The 12827-nt window shown below is 46.6% G+C and overlaps 1 protein-coding gene across 8 annotated transcripts in view; it reads left to right on the plus strand.

Annotated features, from left to right (window-relative positions):
• The first annotated feature begins 1368 nt into the window (after positions 1-1368).
• cast (calpastatin) overlaps positions 1369-12827 on the plus strand; it is a 247581-nt gene continuing 236122 nt past the window's right edge. For 2 of the 8 annotated variants that reach the window (XM_078565567.1, XM_078565589.1), the window contains exon 1: positions 1518-1836. In XM_078565567.1, the coding sequence (XP_078421693.1) occupies positions 1795-1836 (42 nt within the window). In that variant the 5' untranslated portion in view covers positions 1518-1794. Of the gene's footprint in view, positions 1481-1516; positions 1837-12827 lie in introns of those variants that run through there. The other 6 variants (XM_078565556.1, XM_078565578.1, XM_078565545.1 and 3 more) reach the window with 4 other exon arrangements.

Consider the following 12827-nt stretch of genomic DNA (forward strand, 5'->3'; position numbering starts at 1 on the left):
TAAAAATTAACTTTCGAATTTGCTGCTAAGCTGTTTCTTCTAAATTTTGGGTTAGTGGGGCTGTTTCCCACTTTGCGGCGGACTCCCGGCTTTTTGCTCCACTTTCAGCTGACTGTTCCCGTCCAACTAGGAAAACAGCGTCATTTTGCATGCCTTAAATGAATCCCTTACAGTGCTTTCCATCGCAAACGCTATTTCTAACACTTACTTAAAATCAAGATCCACTTCAGCCAGCAATCTTTGCTGAATCACATCCTCTTGTAAACCACAGACCAAACGATCCCTGAGCATGTCAGTCAGGGTTTCACCGAAATCTCAATATTATGTTAGTTGTTTTAATTTTGCCGCATAGAAGGCAATGGTCTCTCCCCGGGCTCTTTCTGTGAATTGAACCTCTGCAATGTGACTGAGGGTCTGAACTGAAAATGTCTCTTAACGAGGTCTACTAATTTACTGAAGGTCTTCGAATCTAGGGCACTGGGGACTGTCAAGCTTCGAATTGAGCTGTAGGTCTTGCGCCCACAAATACGCAAGAGAATTGCTCCTCCCCCGTGATTTCATTGGCTTGAAAGTAGAACTCAAGGTGTTTTATATATTGAGCCCAGCAGTCTGTGGCTGGTTCAAAGGGATCGATTCCGCCAAACCATGGCATCTCAGTTGAGCATATGCACAATCGCTGGGCGAGGAAATATATCGCTGTTCCTTCAGTGTTGCTGGGTCGAAATCCTGGAACTCCCTTCCTAACAGCACTGTGGGTGTACCTACATGACATGGACTGCAGTGGCTCAAGAAAGCAGCTCACCACCACCTTCTCAAGGGCAAAGAGGGATGGGCAATAAATGCTGGCCCAGCCAGCAAAGCTTACATCCCATAAATGAATTAAATAAGTACCAGATCCAATTTATCCTCGTCGCCAGTTTGTTAGAGAGTTGATTTTCCAGGCAACTTTTCTTGATGGAAACATTGAACTTTATCTACAAGACAGCAGCAGCAGCCACCACATGTGCATCGAACTCTATAACCAAAGAAGAACTCCTTCCTGGAGGTTCCCCGTGCTGTACACTCATTGGTACACAGTAAAAGATAGTTGCTGTGTTCTGCATTTCTGAATGCCGTTTGAAACCTGATTTGACAGGTATTGTTAGCATGTGTAATATTCTAAATCAATTGGATTGTGAAAAAAATGTGGAATATTTGGAAAGTGGAGACAGCTCTTAACTAAAACATTTGTGGGCTTGCACATTGGTTCTTGAAAGGAAAGCTGTAAGCCAAAGTGCTCTGCAGTGTTAGAAAATTCTATGGATAAAAAGGACAGAATTCTATGTCCACGGTAATTCCCACTCTCGCCTGAATCACTTTGGGGCGAGAGAGAGATCTGGAAGTTATCATCAGGAAACTAAATTGTTTCAGACTTGTAGAATGATATTATCCAGGGGGTTTGGTAATTCCAAAGCAGCAGATTGTTGGCCTATTAAAGGAGGTAGTGATATATATATATATATATATATAGGTGTGTGTGTGCGTGCAAGGTCTGCCCGTCTGTCAAGTGAGGGGCAGGGAATTGGAGTATATGTGGAAAATGCTGCTAAATCTGTTTGACCTGTTACAGAGGGTGTTCCAGAACAAAAACTCAGAGGGATTGAAAAAGGATACGCCCTAAACTGCAACCGACTACAACACGTTGGGTCGGAAAAGAGCCAGCGCTTCGGGTTTAAGGCAGACAGAAGTTGGGCTCGGTGATCGGCAGTAAATTCCGAGGGACCCCCCGAGTCCTGACTGTACACAGCCTGAAACATGTCGCAGCAGAACAAGAAGAAAGCGAAAGGGCCCCGAAAGGTAAATGTGATGGGAGGAAGTGCTGTTCAAAGTTAGTGAAGCAGCTGAAGCGCGGACTGGAATGGCAGCTGAGAGCCGAGAAGAGTGTCAGGGCCCGAGGCTGGATAAGATCCAGCCCCCCTGGTCCCTTCTCCACCTACTGTAACTCCCGTCGCTGCAGCCGATTGGGGGTTTCGCTTGAATTGATCTTTTGTAACGAAGTTTGCACGTTGTCAGTTTCCTAATTGGGTTGGGAGGAAATCCGCCGCGAACTCTTAATTTAAAACATCTATGGGCGAGGGGGAATCTCCTGACAGTTTACATCATTTATTCCATGAAGTGTCAGTGAGGTTTTACTCCCCCCCCCCTGCCCTCTGCCCTCTGCTGCCGCCGCCGCCGCCTTGGGTCGTTGGGCTGCGCCCTGTTGTCCGGAACGCCCAGTCAGTTATACTGTGTGTCCCCTTCTCCCTAGACTGTCCAGAGCGCTGAATTACACTGATCCAGAAAGATTGAGAAGCTGCTTTTCCTGTCCCCAGGTAACCTTGGGTGAGAGCGTTTTACTGGGTTTATTGCGGTGGGGTTAGGGGAATGGTGTCGCAGCCACTCTGGGGCATTGTCGCATTACCACTGTATGTATTTTTACATCGGCAGACTGGAGAACTGCAGCTAGACTCTCCGAGCATTTAGCCAAGCCAGGAAAACGCTTCAAAGCTTGCCTGGCCGAGAGGAGTTCGTACAGCTGAGGGTCGTTTTCGACCCCGTCATGTAAACAAACAAATGATGCTTCAGTTTGTTTTTTTTAAAACCTGTCCGGCTGTTGATCTTCACAATATTGGGTCGATAAAGTCTTTTGCGAAACACTTCCACGAGGTTATGTCACCCTTCTTCAATTGTTGTGTACTGTATTGTAGGAAGTGAAATGAAACTTTTGCAAAAGTATTTGCTCATTGCTGTTCCATGGGCTTGATTAAAAGAGGAACTTCCTGACTGCGGCGAAGAGCAGTGGGAAACCAGGGGATTGGGAAGCCTACAAAGACCAACAGAGGACAACTAAAAAAGAAATAAGGAGGGAGAAGATTAAATATGAGGGTAAACTAGCCAGTAATATAAATGAAGATTGCAAGAGTTTTTTTTTTAGATATATAAAGGGTAAGAGAGAGGCAAAAGTGGACATTGGGCTGCTGGAAAATGACACTGGAGAAGTAGTAGTGGGGAACAAAGAAATGGCGGAGGAACTGAATAGGTACTTTGCGTCAGTCTTCACAGTGGAAGACACGAGTGACATCCCCAAAGTTCAAGAGAGTCGGGGGGCAGAGGTGAGTATGGTGGCCATTACCAAGGAGAAGGTGCTAGGAAAACTGAAAAGTCTGAAGGTGGATAAATCACCTGGACCAGATGGATTACACCCCAGAGTTCTGAAGGAGATAGCTGAAGAGATAGTTGAGGTGTTAGTGGCGATCTTTCAGGAATCACTGGAGTCAGGGAGGGTCCCAGAGGACTGTAAAATCGCTAATGTAACCCCCCTGTTTAAGAAGGAAGTGAGGCAAAAGACGGGAAATTACAGGCTGATTAGCCTGACATTGGTCGTTGGTAAGATTTTAGAGTCCATTATTAAGGATGAGATTTCAGAATACTTGGAAGTTCGTGGTAAAATCGGGCAAAGTCAGCATGGTTTCATCAAGGGGAGGTCATGCCTGACAAATCTGTTAGAATTCTTTGAGGAGGTAACGAGGAGGTTAGACAAAGGAGAGCCAATGGATGTTACCTACTTGGACTTCCAGAAGGCCTCTGACAAGGTGCCGCACAGGAGGCTGCTCAGTAAGAGAAGAGCCCATGGTGTTAGAGGCAAGGTACTAGCATGGATAGAAGATTGGCTGTCTGGCAGGAGGCAGAGAGTGGGGATAAGGGGGTCCTTCTCAGGATGGCGGCCGGTGACTAGTGGAGTTCCGCAGGGGTCAGTGTTGGGACCACAACTTTTCACTTTATACATTAATGATCTAGATGAAGAAACTGAGGGCATCCTGGCTAAGTTTGCAGATGATACAAAGATAGGTGGAGGGACAGGTAGTATTGAGGAGGCGGGGAGGCTGCAGAAGGATTTGGACAGGTTAGGAGAATGGGCAAAGTAGTGGCAGATGGAATACAACGTGGGGAAGTGTGCACTTTGGTAGGAAGAATAGAGGCATAGACTATTTTCTAAATGGGGAGAGAATTCAGAAGTCTGGAGTACAAAGGGACTTGGGAGTCCTAGTCCAGGATTCTCTTAAAGTTAACTTGCAGGTTGAGTCGGTAGTTAGGAAGACAAATGCAACGTTAGCATTTATTTCGAGAGGACTAGAATATAAAAGCAGGGATGTGCTGCTGAGGCTTTATAAGGCTCTGGTCAGACCACATTTAGAATATTGTGAGCAATTTTGGGCCCCATATCTCAGGAAGGATGTTTTGGCCCTGAAGAGGGTCCAGAGGAGGTTCACGAGAATAATCCCAGGAATGAAAGGCTTAACATATGAGGAACGTTTGAGGACTCTGGGTCTATACTCGATGTAGTTTAGAAGGATGAGGGGGGATCTGATTGAAACTTACAGAATACTGAAAGGCCTGGATAGAGTGGACGTGGGGAAGATGTTTCCATTAGTAGGAGGGACTAGGACCTGAGGGCACAGCCTCAGAGTAAAGGGAATACCTTTTAGAACAGAGGTGAGGAGAAACTTCTTTAGCCAGAGAGTGGTGAATCTATGGAATTGATTGCCACAGAAGGCTGTGGAGGCCAGGTCATTGAGTGTATTTAAGATGGAGAGAGATAGGTTCTTGATTGGTAAGGGGATCAAAGGTTACGGGGAGAAGGCGGGAGAATGGGGTTGAGAAACTTATCAGCCATGATTGAATGGCGGAGCAGACTCGATGGGCCGAATGGCCTAATTTCTGCTCCTATGTCTTATGGTCTTACTTGTAACCTCAATCATAAATATTCATACACTCAGAAACCGCTCATTTGGTTCTCATTTGACTAGAGAGCACTGAAGTATTAAGACGCGTTTTAATTTTCAGATATTAGTGTCCGTCTGATGAGTAATTTAAACTTAATCTTTTGTTTAATTGGCCTTTCATTCTCGGGATGTCTGTCAATTATTGCTGCTCTTTAATTGTCTTGGGAATGCTGTGGTGTGCTGATGTAGTGCTGGTACAAGTGGCTTGCTGGACCACTTCAGAGGGCAAGTATGAGTCAACCCGGTTGGTATGGGATTGGAATTACCGGAAAGACCAGACTGAATGAAGATCTGTTAGGGAATAGAGATAGTTAAAGTAAGTTATATTGGTATTTGTGGGTGTTAGGAATGAGTTTTAGCTTTAATGTTTAAGTTTGATTTGTATTTCTGTGCCTGTGTGTTATGAAAGGTCAATTGGAGTTTTAGTTTCACTTTAAAAAGGTGCTTGCATTTCTAATGAGTTTTACGGCCCCCAAAGAGAAGCATAAACATACAAGAGTAGAAGGATTGGACTGTTGCCTAGCAACAGGGAGCCAGAAAGGCAGGTCTCTCCCACAGACACACACACAAGAGAAACAGCAATTGTTTTGGAAGCTGTTTGAGTGCAGTTGGTTCTGAAAGTTGCTGCCAGGAGAGATCGGAGCAAAGGGAACAGATAGCCAGCCCTAAGCTAAAGAAAAACCTCAAAAATCCAGGGGAGTGGAAGAGGGGAAAGTCCAAAGAAGACCTTCTATTCAAAGGAAGGACAGGAACCTGGGAAAAGGACCTGTTAAGTGAAGATAAGAGTGAGGGGCAGAGAGAAAGGCTCTATTCTTCAGATTTAGAGAAACAAAAGCTGCAGAAAGCAAATTTAAAGTGAAAATAGCTTGCAAGAGGCAAGAAAGTCCAAAAAGACTGAAGGCCTTTAACGCTTTTTACGGTCATGCGAAGCAGTTGTGTACTGTTGACAGCTGAATTAGAGAGACGGAGTATGCGGTGAAGGTGTCTGAGAGAAAGCATCAGTTTGGGAGAAGATTCCAAGGCGAGGTCTTGGAGGGTAGAGATTGGGAACCCTCATGTGAAGGACGGAATTCATTGAAACCAGTCGGCTCACGGTGTGACAAGTGTCTGGGGGGAGTTGATGAGAGATCCATAGCATCTGTTTGAGGTGGCACCTGTCACTTGATTTCAGAGTGTGGTGTGTCTGACCACAGGGTGCCATAGATTTACATGGACTGTGTACTTACTGTGAACATTAGAGTATAAGATAGCTTTTGTAACTTGTGTATCCTTACAAATCTGTATACATCTGTAAAGGTATAGTGGGTGAAGGAGTATTGTAGTGTAGTTCATCTTTTCTTGTCAAATAAATGTTTTATTCTTTTGTTAAAAGTTCATCAGCTGACCCCTGTACCTCTGTTCAGTAGCTATTCTCCATGTATCTAAATAAAGAAATAAAAGTTAGAACCTGTCAAGCTGGGTTCCACTCTGGGATCAGGCTTGCCAGGGATAACCTCAGCTGGGATCGTAACAGATGGCAGAGGTATTCAAAATCACGAGGGGCCTGGACAAAGTAGAGAGGGAGAAACTGTTCCCAACTCGTGAAAGGATCATGAACTCGAGGGCACAGATTTAAAGTCATTTGCAAAAGCAATATGAGAAAAAGCTTTTTCACTCAGTGAGTGGCTGGGATTTGGAATGCACTGCCTGAGTGTGGTGGAATCAAGTTCAATCGAGGCATTCAGAAGGGATTAGACTGTTACCTGAAAAGGAAGAATGTGCTGGGTTGAGGGAGAAGGCAGGACAATGACACTAAAGAGTGGCTCATTAGGAGAGCTGGTGAAGACACAATGGACTGAATGGTCTCGTCCTGTGCCATAACGATTCTACAATGTCAACCTTTTTTGAACGTGTTGGATAAAACATGGGCCTGGATTTAGTGCAGCCCATCGCAGGGGGAAACATGGTGGATGAACCACTTAATTGTGAGAGAGGCTCAGTGTCAGTCTCCTGACGATGGGGAAAATCTCCCTCAATTAAGTGGGAGGGCAGAAGGGGCTGATGCGGGCTTCCCAGCCACCGGTGACGAGATGTCAGTTAGGCTCATTAATGAGCTAATGCACACCCATTATCCCTGAGCCCACCACAATTCAATGGTAGCTCAGTGATTAAATGGAGAGCGCATTGGTATGCTACACCCTTGAAAGGCTACCCAGCAAACCCTGTTGGGTTTGCCAATGGCTTCCCAGGATGGATCCCCCATGGTTGAGCACACTGTGCCTGATTGAGGGACACAGCATCGGGCAGGCAGGAGGTTACTGAAAGCCACTCCCCTGTCCTTGTCTTTGATCCCCCCTCTCCTGTGACACTCGTCCTTCCCTCACTCACATGTAGCCTTGGGGCCCTCCGCAGTCCTAGGCCCACTGGCACTAGTGACAATGACGAGCCAAATGGTTCCCATCTGTTCTGTACAATTCTGTGAGCTGCCAGCCTCTGATTGGCCAGCAGCTCTCGGTGGTCGGGACTTCAATCACCAGGGATTTTGATCGCAGGGAAGGCCTGATGGTGGCAGATTAGGTGTCTGAAAGGCACTTGATTCTGTCGGGCCTCCTCCATGGAACTGATGGGGCTTCCCCAACAGTTCTTTGACTGGTAGGCGAGACCGCTATCAGCCCAACAAAACCCTGGCTATAGCACTTTGGAAGGAAAGGAAGGACCTCTTGTTATTGTGGTGCAAACAGTATCTGCTAGTAGAGGCGGTAGCAAGGCCATACCTAATTAGTGGATCCATAGGTTGTGAGACATTAATGGGTGTTAAAAAGTGACAGAGAAGCATCAGTCTTTAAAAGGGTTATAAAACATAGAACAATGCAATCAAAGTTGCCCCAGGTTGCAGGATACACACAAGATGCTGGAGCATGGTGGTTCAGTGGTAGAATTTTCACTTCTCATGAGTGAACTGGGTTAAATTTCAGCCAAATGCAAGGTACAGATGTACTCTACTTCACTTCTATCACCTGGCTACATAGTTATCAGTACTCGCATTCCATTATACGTTTATCATCAAGTGCAGGAGAGGTATAATTCAGTGATGCCATTTTGGTTGGATATACTTTTTAAGGCAGTGCAGTATTTTATTTAAAGGAGTATTCAAGAACACATATGAAATTAATGGTGCTTACTACTTTTTGGGGTTCTCTAGGGAGGCAGTGGCAGAGTGGTATTGTCGATGGGATAGAGATGCAGGGTAAGGCGAGGTAACCTGGATTCAAGTCTCACCACAGCAGATGGTGGAATTTGAATTCAGTCAATAAAAACCTGGAATTAAAAGCCATGAAATCATTGTAAATTGTCATAAAAGCCCATTTGGTTTACTAATCCACTGCCCTTACCTGGTCCGGCCTGTTTGGGACTCCAAACCCACAGCAATGTGGTTGACTCTTAACTACCCTCCGAAAAGACCTAGCAAGCCATTCAGTTGCATCAAACTGTTGGAAAGTCAGTAAGGACCACCTGGCATCGACCTAGGCACCCAAAATGGCAATGGCAAGCTCAACCATGTCGACCCTGCAAATTTTTCCTTATTAACATCTGGGGGCTTGTGCCAAAATTGGGAGAGCTATCTCACAGGCTAGTCAAGCAACAGCCTGACATAATCATCCTCACAGAGTCATACCTTACAGATAATGTCCCAGACTCCACCATCACCATCCCTGGGCATGTCCTGTCCCACCAGCAGGACAGACCCAATAGAGGTGGTGGCATGGTGGTATGCAGTCAGGAGGGAGTTGCCCTGGGAGTTCTTACCACTGACTCTGGGCCCCATGTAGTCTCCTGGCATCAGGTCTAACATGGGCAAGGAAACCTCCTGCTGGTTGCAACGTACCAGCCCCTCGTGGCCTGGCATATCCCCCCCACTCTACCATTACCACCAAGCCAATGGATCAATCCTGGTTCAATGAAGAGTGCAGGAGGGCATGCCAGGAGCAGCACCAGCATATCTAAAAATGAGGTGTCAACCTGGTGAAGCTACAACACAGGACTACTTGCGTGCCAAACAGCATAAGCAGCAAGTGACAGACAGAACTAAGTGATTCCACAAACAACAGATCAGATCTAAGCTCTGTAGTCCTTCCACATCCAGTCATGAATGGTGGTGGACACTTAAACAACTCACTGGAGGAGGAGGCTTGACAAATATCCCCATCCTCAATAATGGAGGAGCCCAGCACATCAGTGCAAAAGATAAGGCTGAAGCATTTGCAACAATTTTCAGCCAGAAGCGCCGAGTGGATGATCCATCTTGGCCTCTTCTGGAGGTCCCCAGTGTCAGACATGCCAGTCTTCAGCCAATTTGAATCACTCCACGTGATATTAAGAAATGGCTGAAGGCACTGGATACTGCAAAGGCTATGGGCCCTGATAACATTCCGGCAATAGTACTGAAGACTTGTGCTCCAGAACTTGCCACACCCCTAGCCAAGCTGTTCAGTGCGGCTACAGCACTGGAATCCACCCAGCAACCTGGAAAATTGCCCAGGTATGTCCTGTACACAAAAAGTGGGAAAAATCCAAACTGGCCAATTACTGCCCCATCAGTCTACTCTTGAATTAAAGCAAAATACTGCGGATGCTGGAAATCTGAAACAAAAAAAAAATAGCTGAAAAAACTCAGCAGGTCTGACATCATCTGCGGAGAGGAACACAGTTAATGTTTCGAGTCCAGATGACTCTTCATCAGAAGCAAAGAAATATAGAAATGTGGTGAAATATAAGCTGGTAGAGGGGGGTGGGACAGATAGAGCTGGATAGAGGGCCAGTGATAGGTGGAGGCAAAGAAGAGATTGCCAAAGATGTCGTAGACAAAAGGACAAAGGGCTGTTGACATTGGTGATATTATCTAAGGAATGTGCTAATGGTGACATTAAGGGTAGAAAGCAAGGCAAACAAGTGGCAGATGGCCCTTGTGGGGGTGGGGTGGGGGGAAAGGGTTCGAAATGGGCTAAAAGGTGGAGATAAAACGATAGATTTAAAAATAGATAGGAAAATAAAATATATTTTTAAAATATATAAATTATTGGTAAAAAGAGGGACCGGAAAGGGGGTGGGGATGGAGGAGAAAGTTCATGATCTGAAGTTGTTGAACTCAATATTAAGTCCGGAAGGCTGTAAAGTGCCTAGTCGGAAGATGAGGCTGTTCCTCCAGCTTGCATTGAGCTTCAGTGGAACATTGCAGCAGGGCAAGGACGGACATGTGGGCTTGAGAGCAGGGTGGTGTGTTAAAATGGCAAGCGACAGGGAGGTCTGGGTCATGCTTGTGGACAGACTGAAGGTGTTCCGCAAAGCGGTCACCCAGTCTGCGTTTGGTCTCTCCAATGTAGAGGAGACCGCATTGGGAGCAGTGAATGCAGTAGACTAAATTGAGGGAAGTGCAAGTGAAATGCTGCTTCACTTGAAAGGAGTGTTTTGACCCTTGGACAATGAGATGGGGGGGAAGTAAAAGGGCAGGTGTAACATCTTCTGCGGTTGCATGGGAAGGTGGCATGGGAGGGTGTTGAGTTTTTGGGGGGATGGAGGAGTGGACCAGGGTGTCCCGGAGGGAACGATCCCTGCGGAATGCCGCCGGGGGAGTGAAGGGAAGATGTGTTTGGTGGTGGCATCATGTTGGAGTTGGCGGAAATGGTGGAGGATGATCCTTTGACTCTGTGAGGATGATCCTGGTGGGGTGATAAGTGAGGACAAGGGGGACCCTATCATGGTTCTGGGAGGGAGAGGAAGGAGTGAGGGCGGATGCACGGGAGATGGGCCGGACACGGTTGAGGGCCCTGTCAACCATTGTGGGTGGAAAACCTCGGTTAAGGAAGAAGGAAGACATGTCAGAGGAACTGTTTTGGAAAGCGCCATCATCAGAACAGATGTGACGGAGGCGAAGGAACTGAGAGAATGGGATGGAGTCCTTACAGGAAGCGGGGTGTGAGGAGCTGTAGTTGAGGTAGCTGTGGGAGTCGGTAGGCTTGTAATGAATATTGGTGGACAGTCTATCACCAGAAATTGAGACAGAGAGGTCAAGGAAGGGGAGGGAAGTGTCAGTGATGGACCATGTGAAAATGATGGAGGGGTGGAGATTGGAAGCAAAATTAATAAATTTTTCCAGGTCCAGACGAGAGCATGAAGCAGCACCGAAGCAATCATCGATGTACCAGAGAAAGAGTTGTGGGAGGGGGCCTGAGTAGGACTGAAACAAGGAATGTTCCACATACCCCATAAAGAGACAGGCATAACTGGGGCCCATACGGGTACCCATAGCCAAACCTTTTATTTGGAGGAAGTGAGAGGAGTTTAAGGAGAAATTGTTCAGTGAGAGAACAAGTTCAGCTAGACGGTGGAGAGTAATGGTGGACATCCAGTTCGTGTTTCACCAGGTCCACTCAGCTCCTGACCTCATTACAACCTTGGTTCAAACATGGACAAAAGAGCTGAACTCCAGAGGTGAGGTGAGAGTGACTGCCCTAGATATCAAGGCAGCATTTGACTGAGTGTGGCATCAAGGAGCCCTAGCAATACTGGAGTCAGTGGGAATCAGGGGGAGGAAAATCTCTGCAGTTGGGAGTCATACCTAGCACAGAGGAAGGTGGTTGCGGTTATAGGAGGTCAATCATCTCAGTTCCAGGACATCACTGCAGGAGTTCCTCAGAGTAGTGTCCTCAGCCCAACCATCTTCGGTTGCTTCATCAATGATCTTCCTTCCATCATAAGGTCAGAAGTGGGAATGTTCGCTGATGTGTTCAGCACCATTCACGACTCCTCAGATACTGAAGCAGTCCGTGTCCAAATGGCAGCAACACCTGGACAATATCCAGGCTTTGGTTAAGCAGCAAGTAACATATAGAGTCATAGAGGTCTACCGCACAGAAAAAGGCCCTTTGGCCCATCGAGTCTGCGCCAGTCAAACAAGTACCTAACTATCCTAATCCCATTTTCCAGCACTAGGCCCATAGCCTTGTATGCCATGGCATCGTAAGTGCACATCCAAATACTTCTTAAATGTTAGGGTTTCTGCTTCCACCACCCTTTCAGGCAGTGAGTTCCAGATTCCCACCACCCTCTGGGTGAAAACATTTTTCATCACATCCCCTCTAAACCTCCTGCCCCTTACCTTAAATCTATGCCCCTGGTTATTGATCCCTCTACCAAGGGGAAAAATTTCTTCCTCTCTACCCTATCTATGCCCCTCATAATTTTATACACCTCAATCATGTCCCCCCTCAATCTTCTCTGCTCCAAGGAAGATAACCCCAGTCTATTCAATCTCTCCTCATAACTAAAACTCTCCAGCCCAGGCAACATCTTGGTAAATCTCCTCTGCACTCTCTCTAGTGCAATCACATCCTTCCTATAATGCGGATTCCAGAACTGCACGCAATACTCTAGCTGTGGCCTAACCAGCGTTTTATACATTTCCAGCATAACCTCCCTGCTGTTATATTCTTTGCCTATATTCTATGTGCTACGCAAGTGCCAGCATTGACCATCTCCAACAAGAGAGAATCTAACCATCTTCCCTTGACATTTAATGGCATTAACATCACTGGATCCCCCACTATCAACATCCTGGGGGTTACCATTGACCAGAAACTGAACTGGACTAGCCATATAAATACTGTGGCTGCAAGTTCAAGTCAGAGGCTAGGAACCCTGCTGCAAGTAACTCGCCTCCTGGCTCAACAAAGCCTATCCACCATCTACAAAGCACAAGCCAGGAGTGTGATGGAATACTCCCCAGACTTGATGGGCCAAAGGGCCTTTTCCTGTGCTGTAGACCTCTATGATTCTATATGTTATTTGCCACTTAGCCCAAGCCTGGATATTGTCCAGGTGTTGCTGCCATTTGGACATGGACTGCTTCAGTATCTGAGGACGTGAGTTACTTACCACTTGGATGACTGCAGCTCCAACAACACTCAAGAAGCTTGTCACCATCCAGGACAAATCAGCCCGCTTAACTGGCACCCCATCCACAAACATTCACTCCCTCCACCACCTGCA

Source organism: Cetorhinus maximus, chromosome 2 (genome assembly GCF_964194155.1).
Source record: "Cetorhinus maximus chromosome 2, sCetMax3.hap1.1, whole genome shotgun sequence".
In the NCBI taxonomy this organism is placed as follows: Eukaryota; Metazoa; Chordata; class Chondrichthyes; order Lamniformes; family Cetorhinidae; genus Cetorhinus; species Cetorhinus maximus.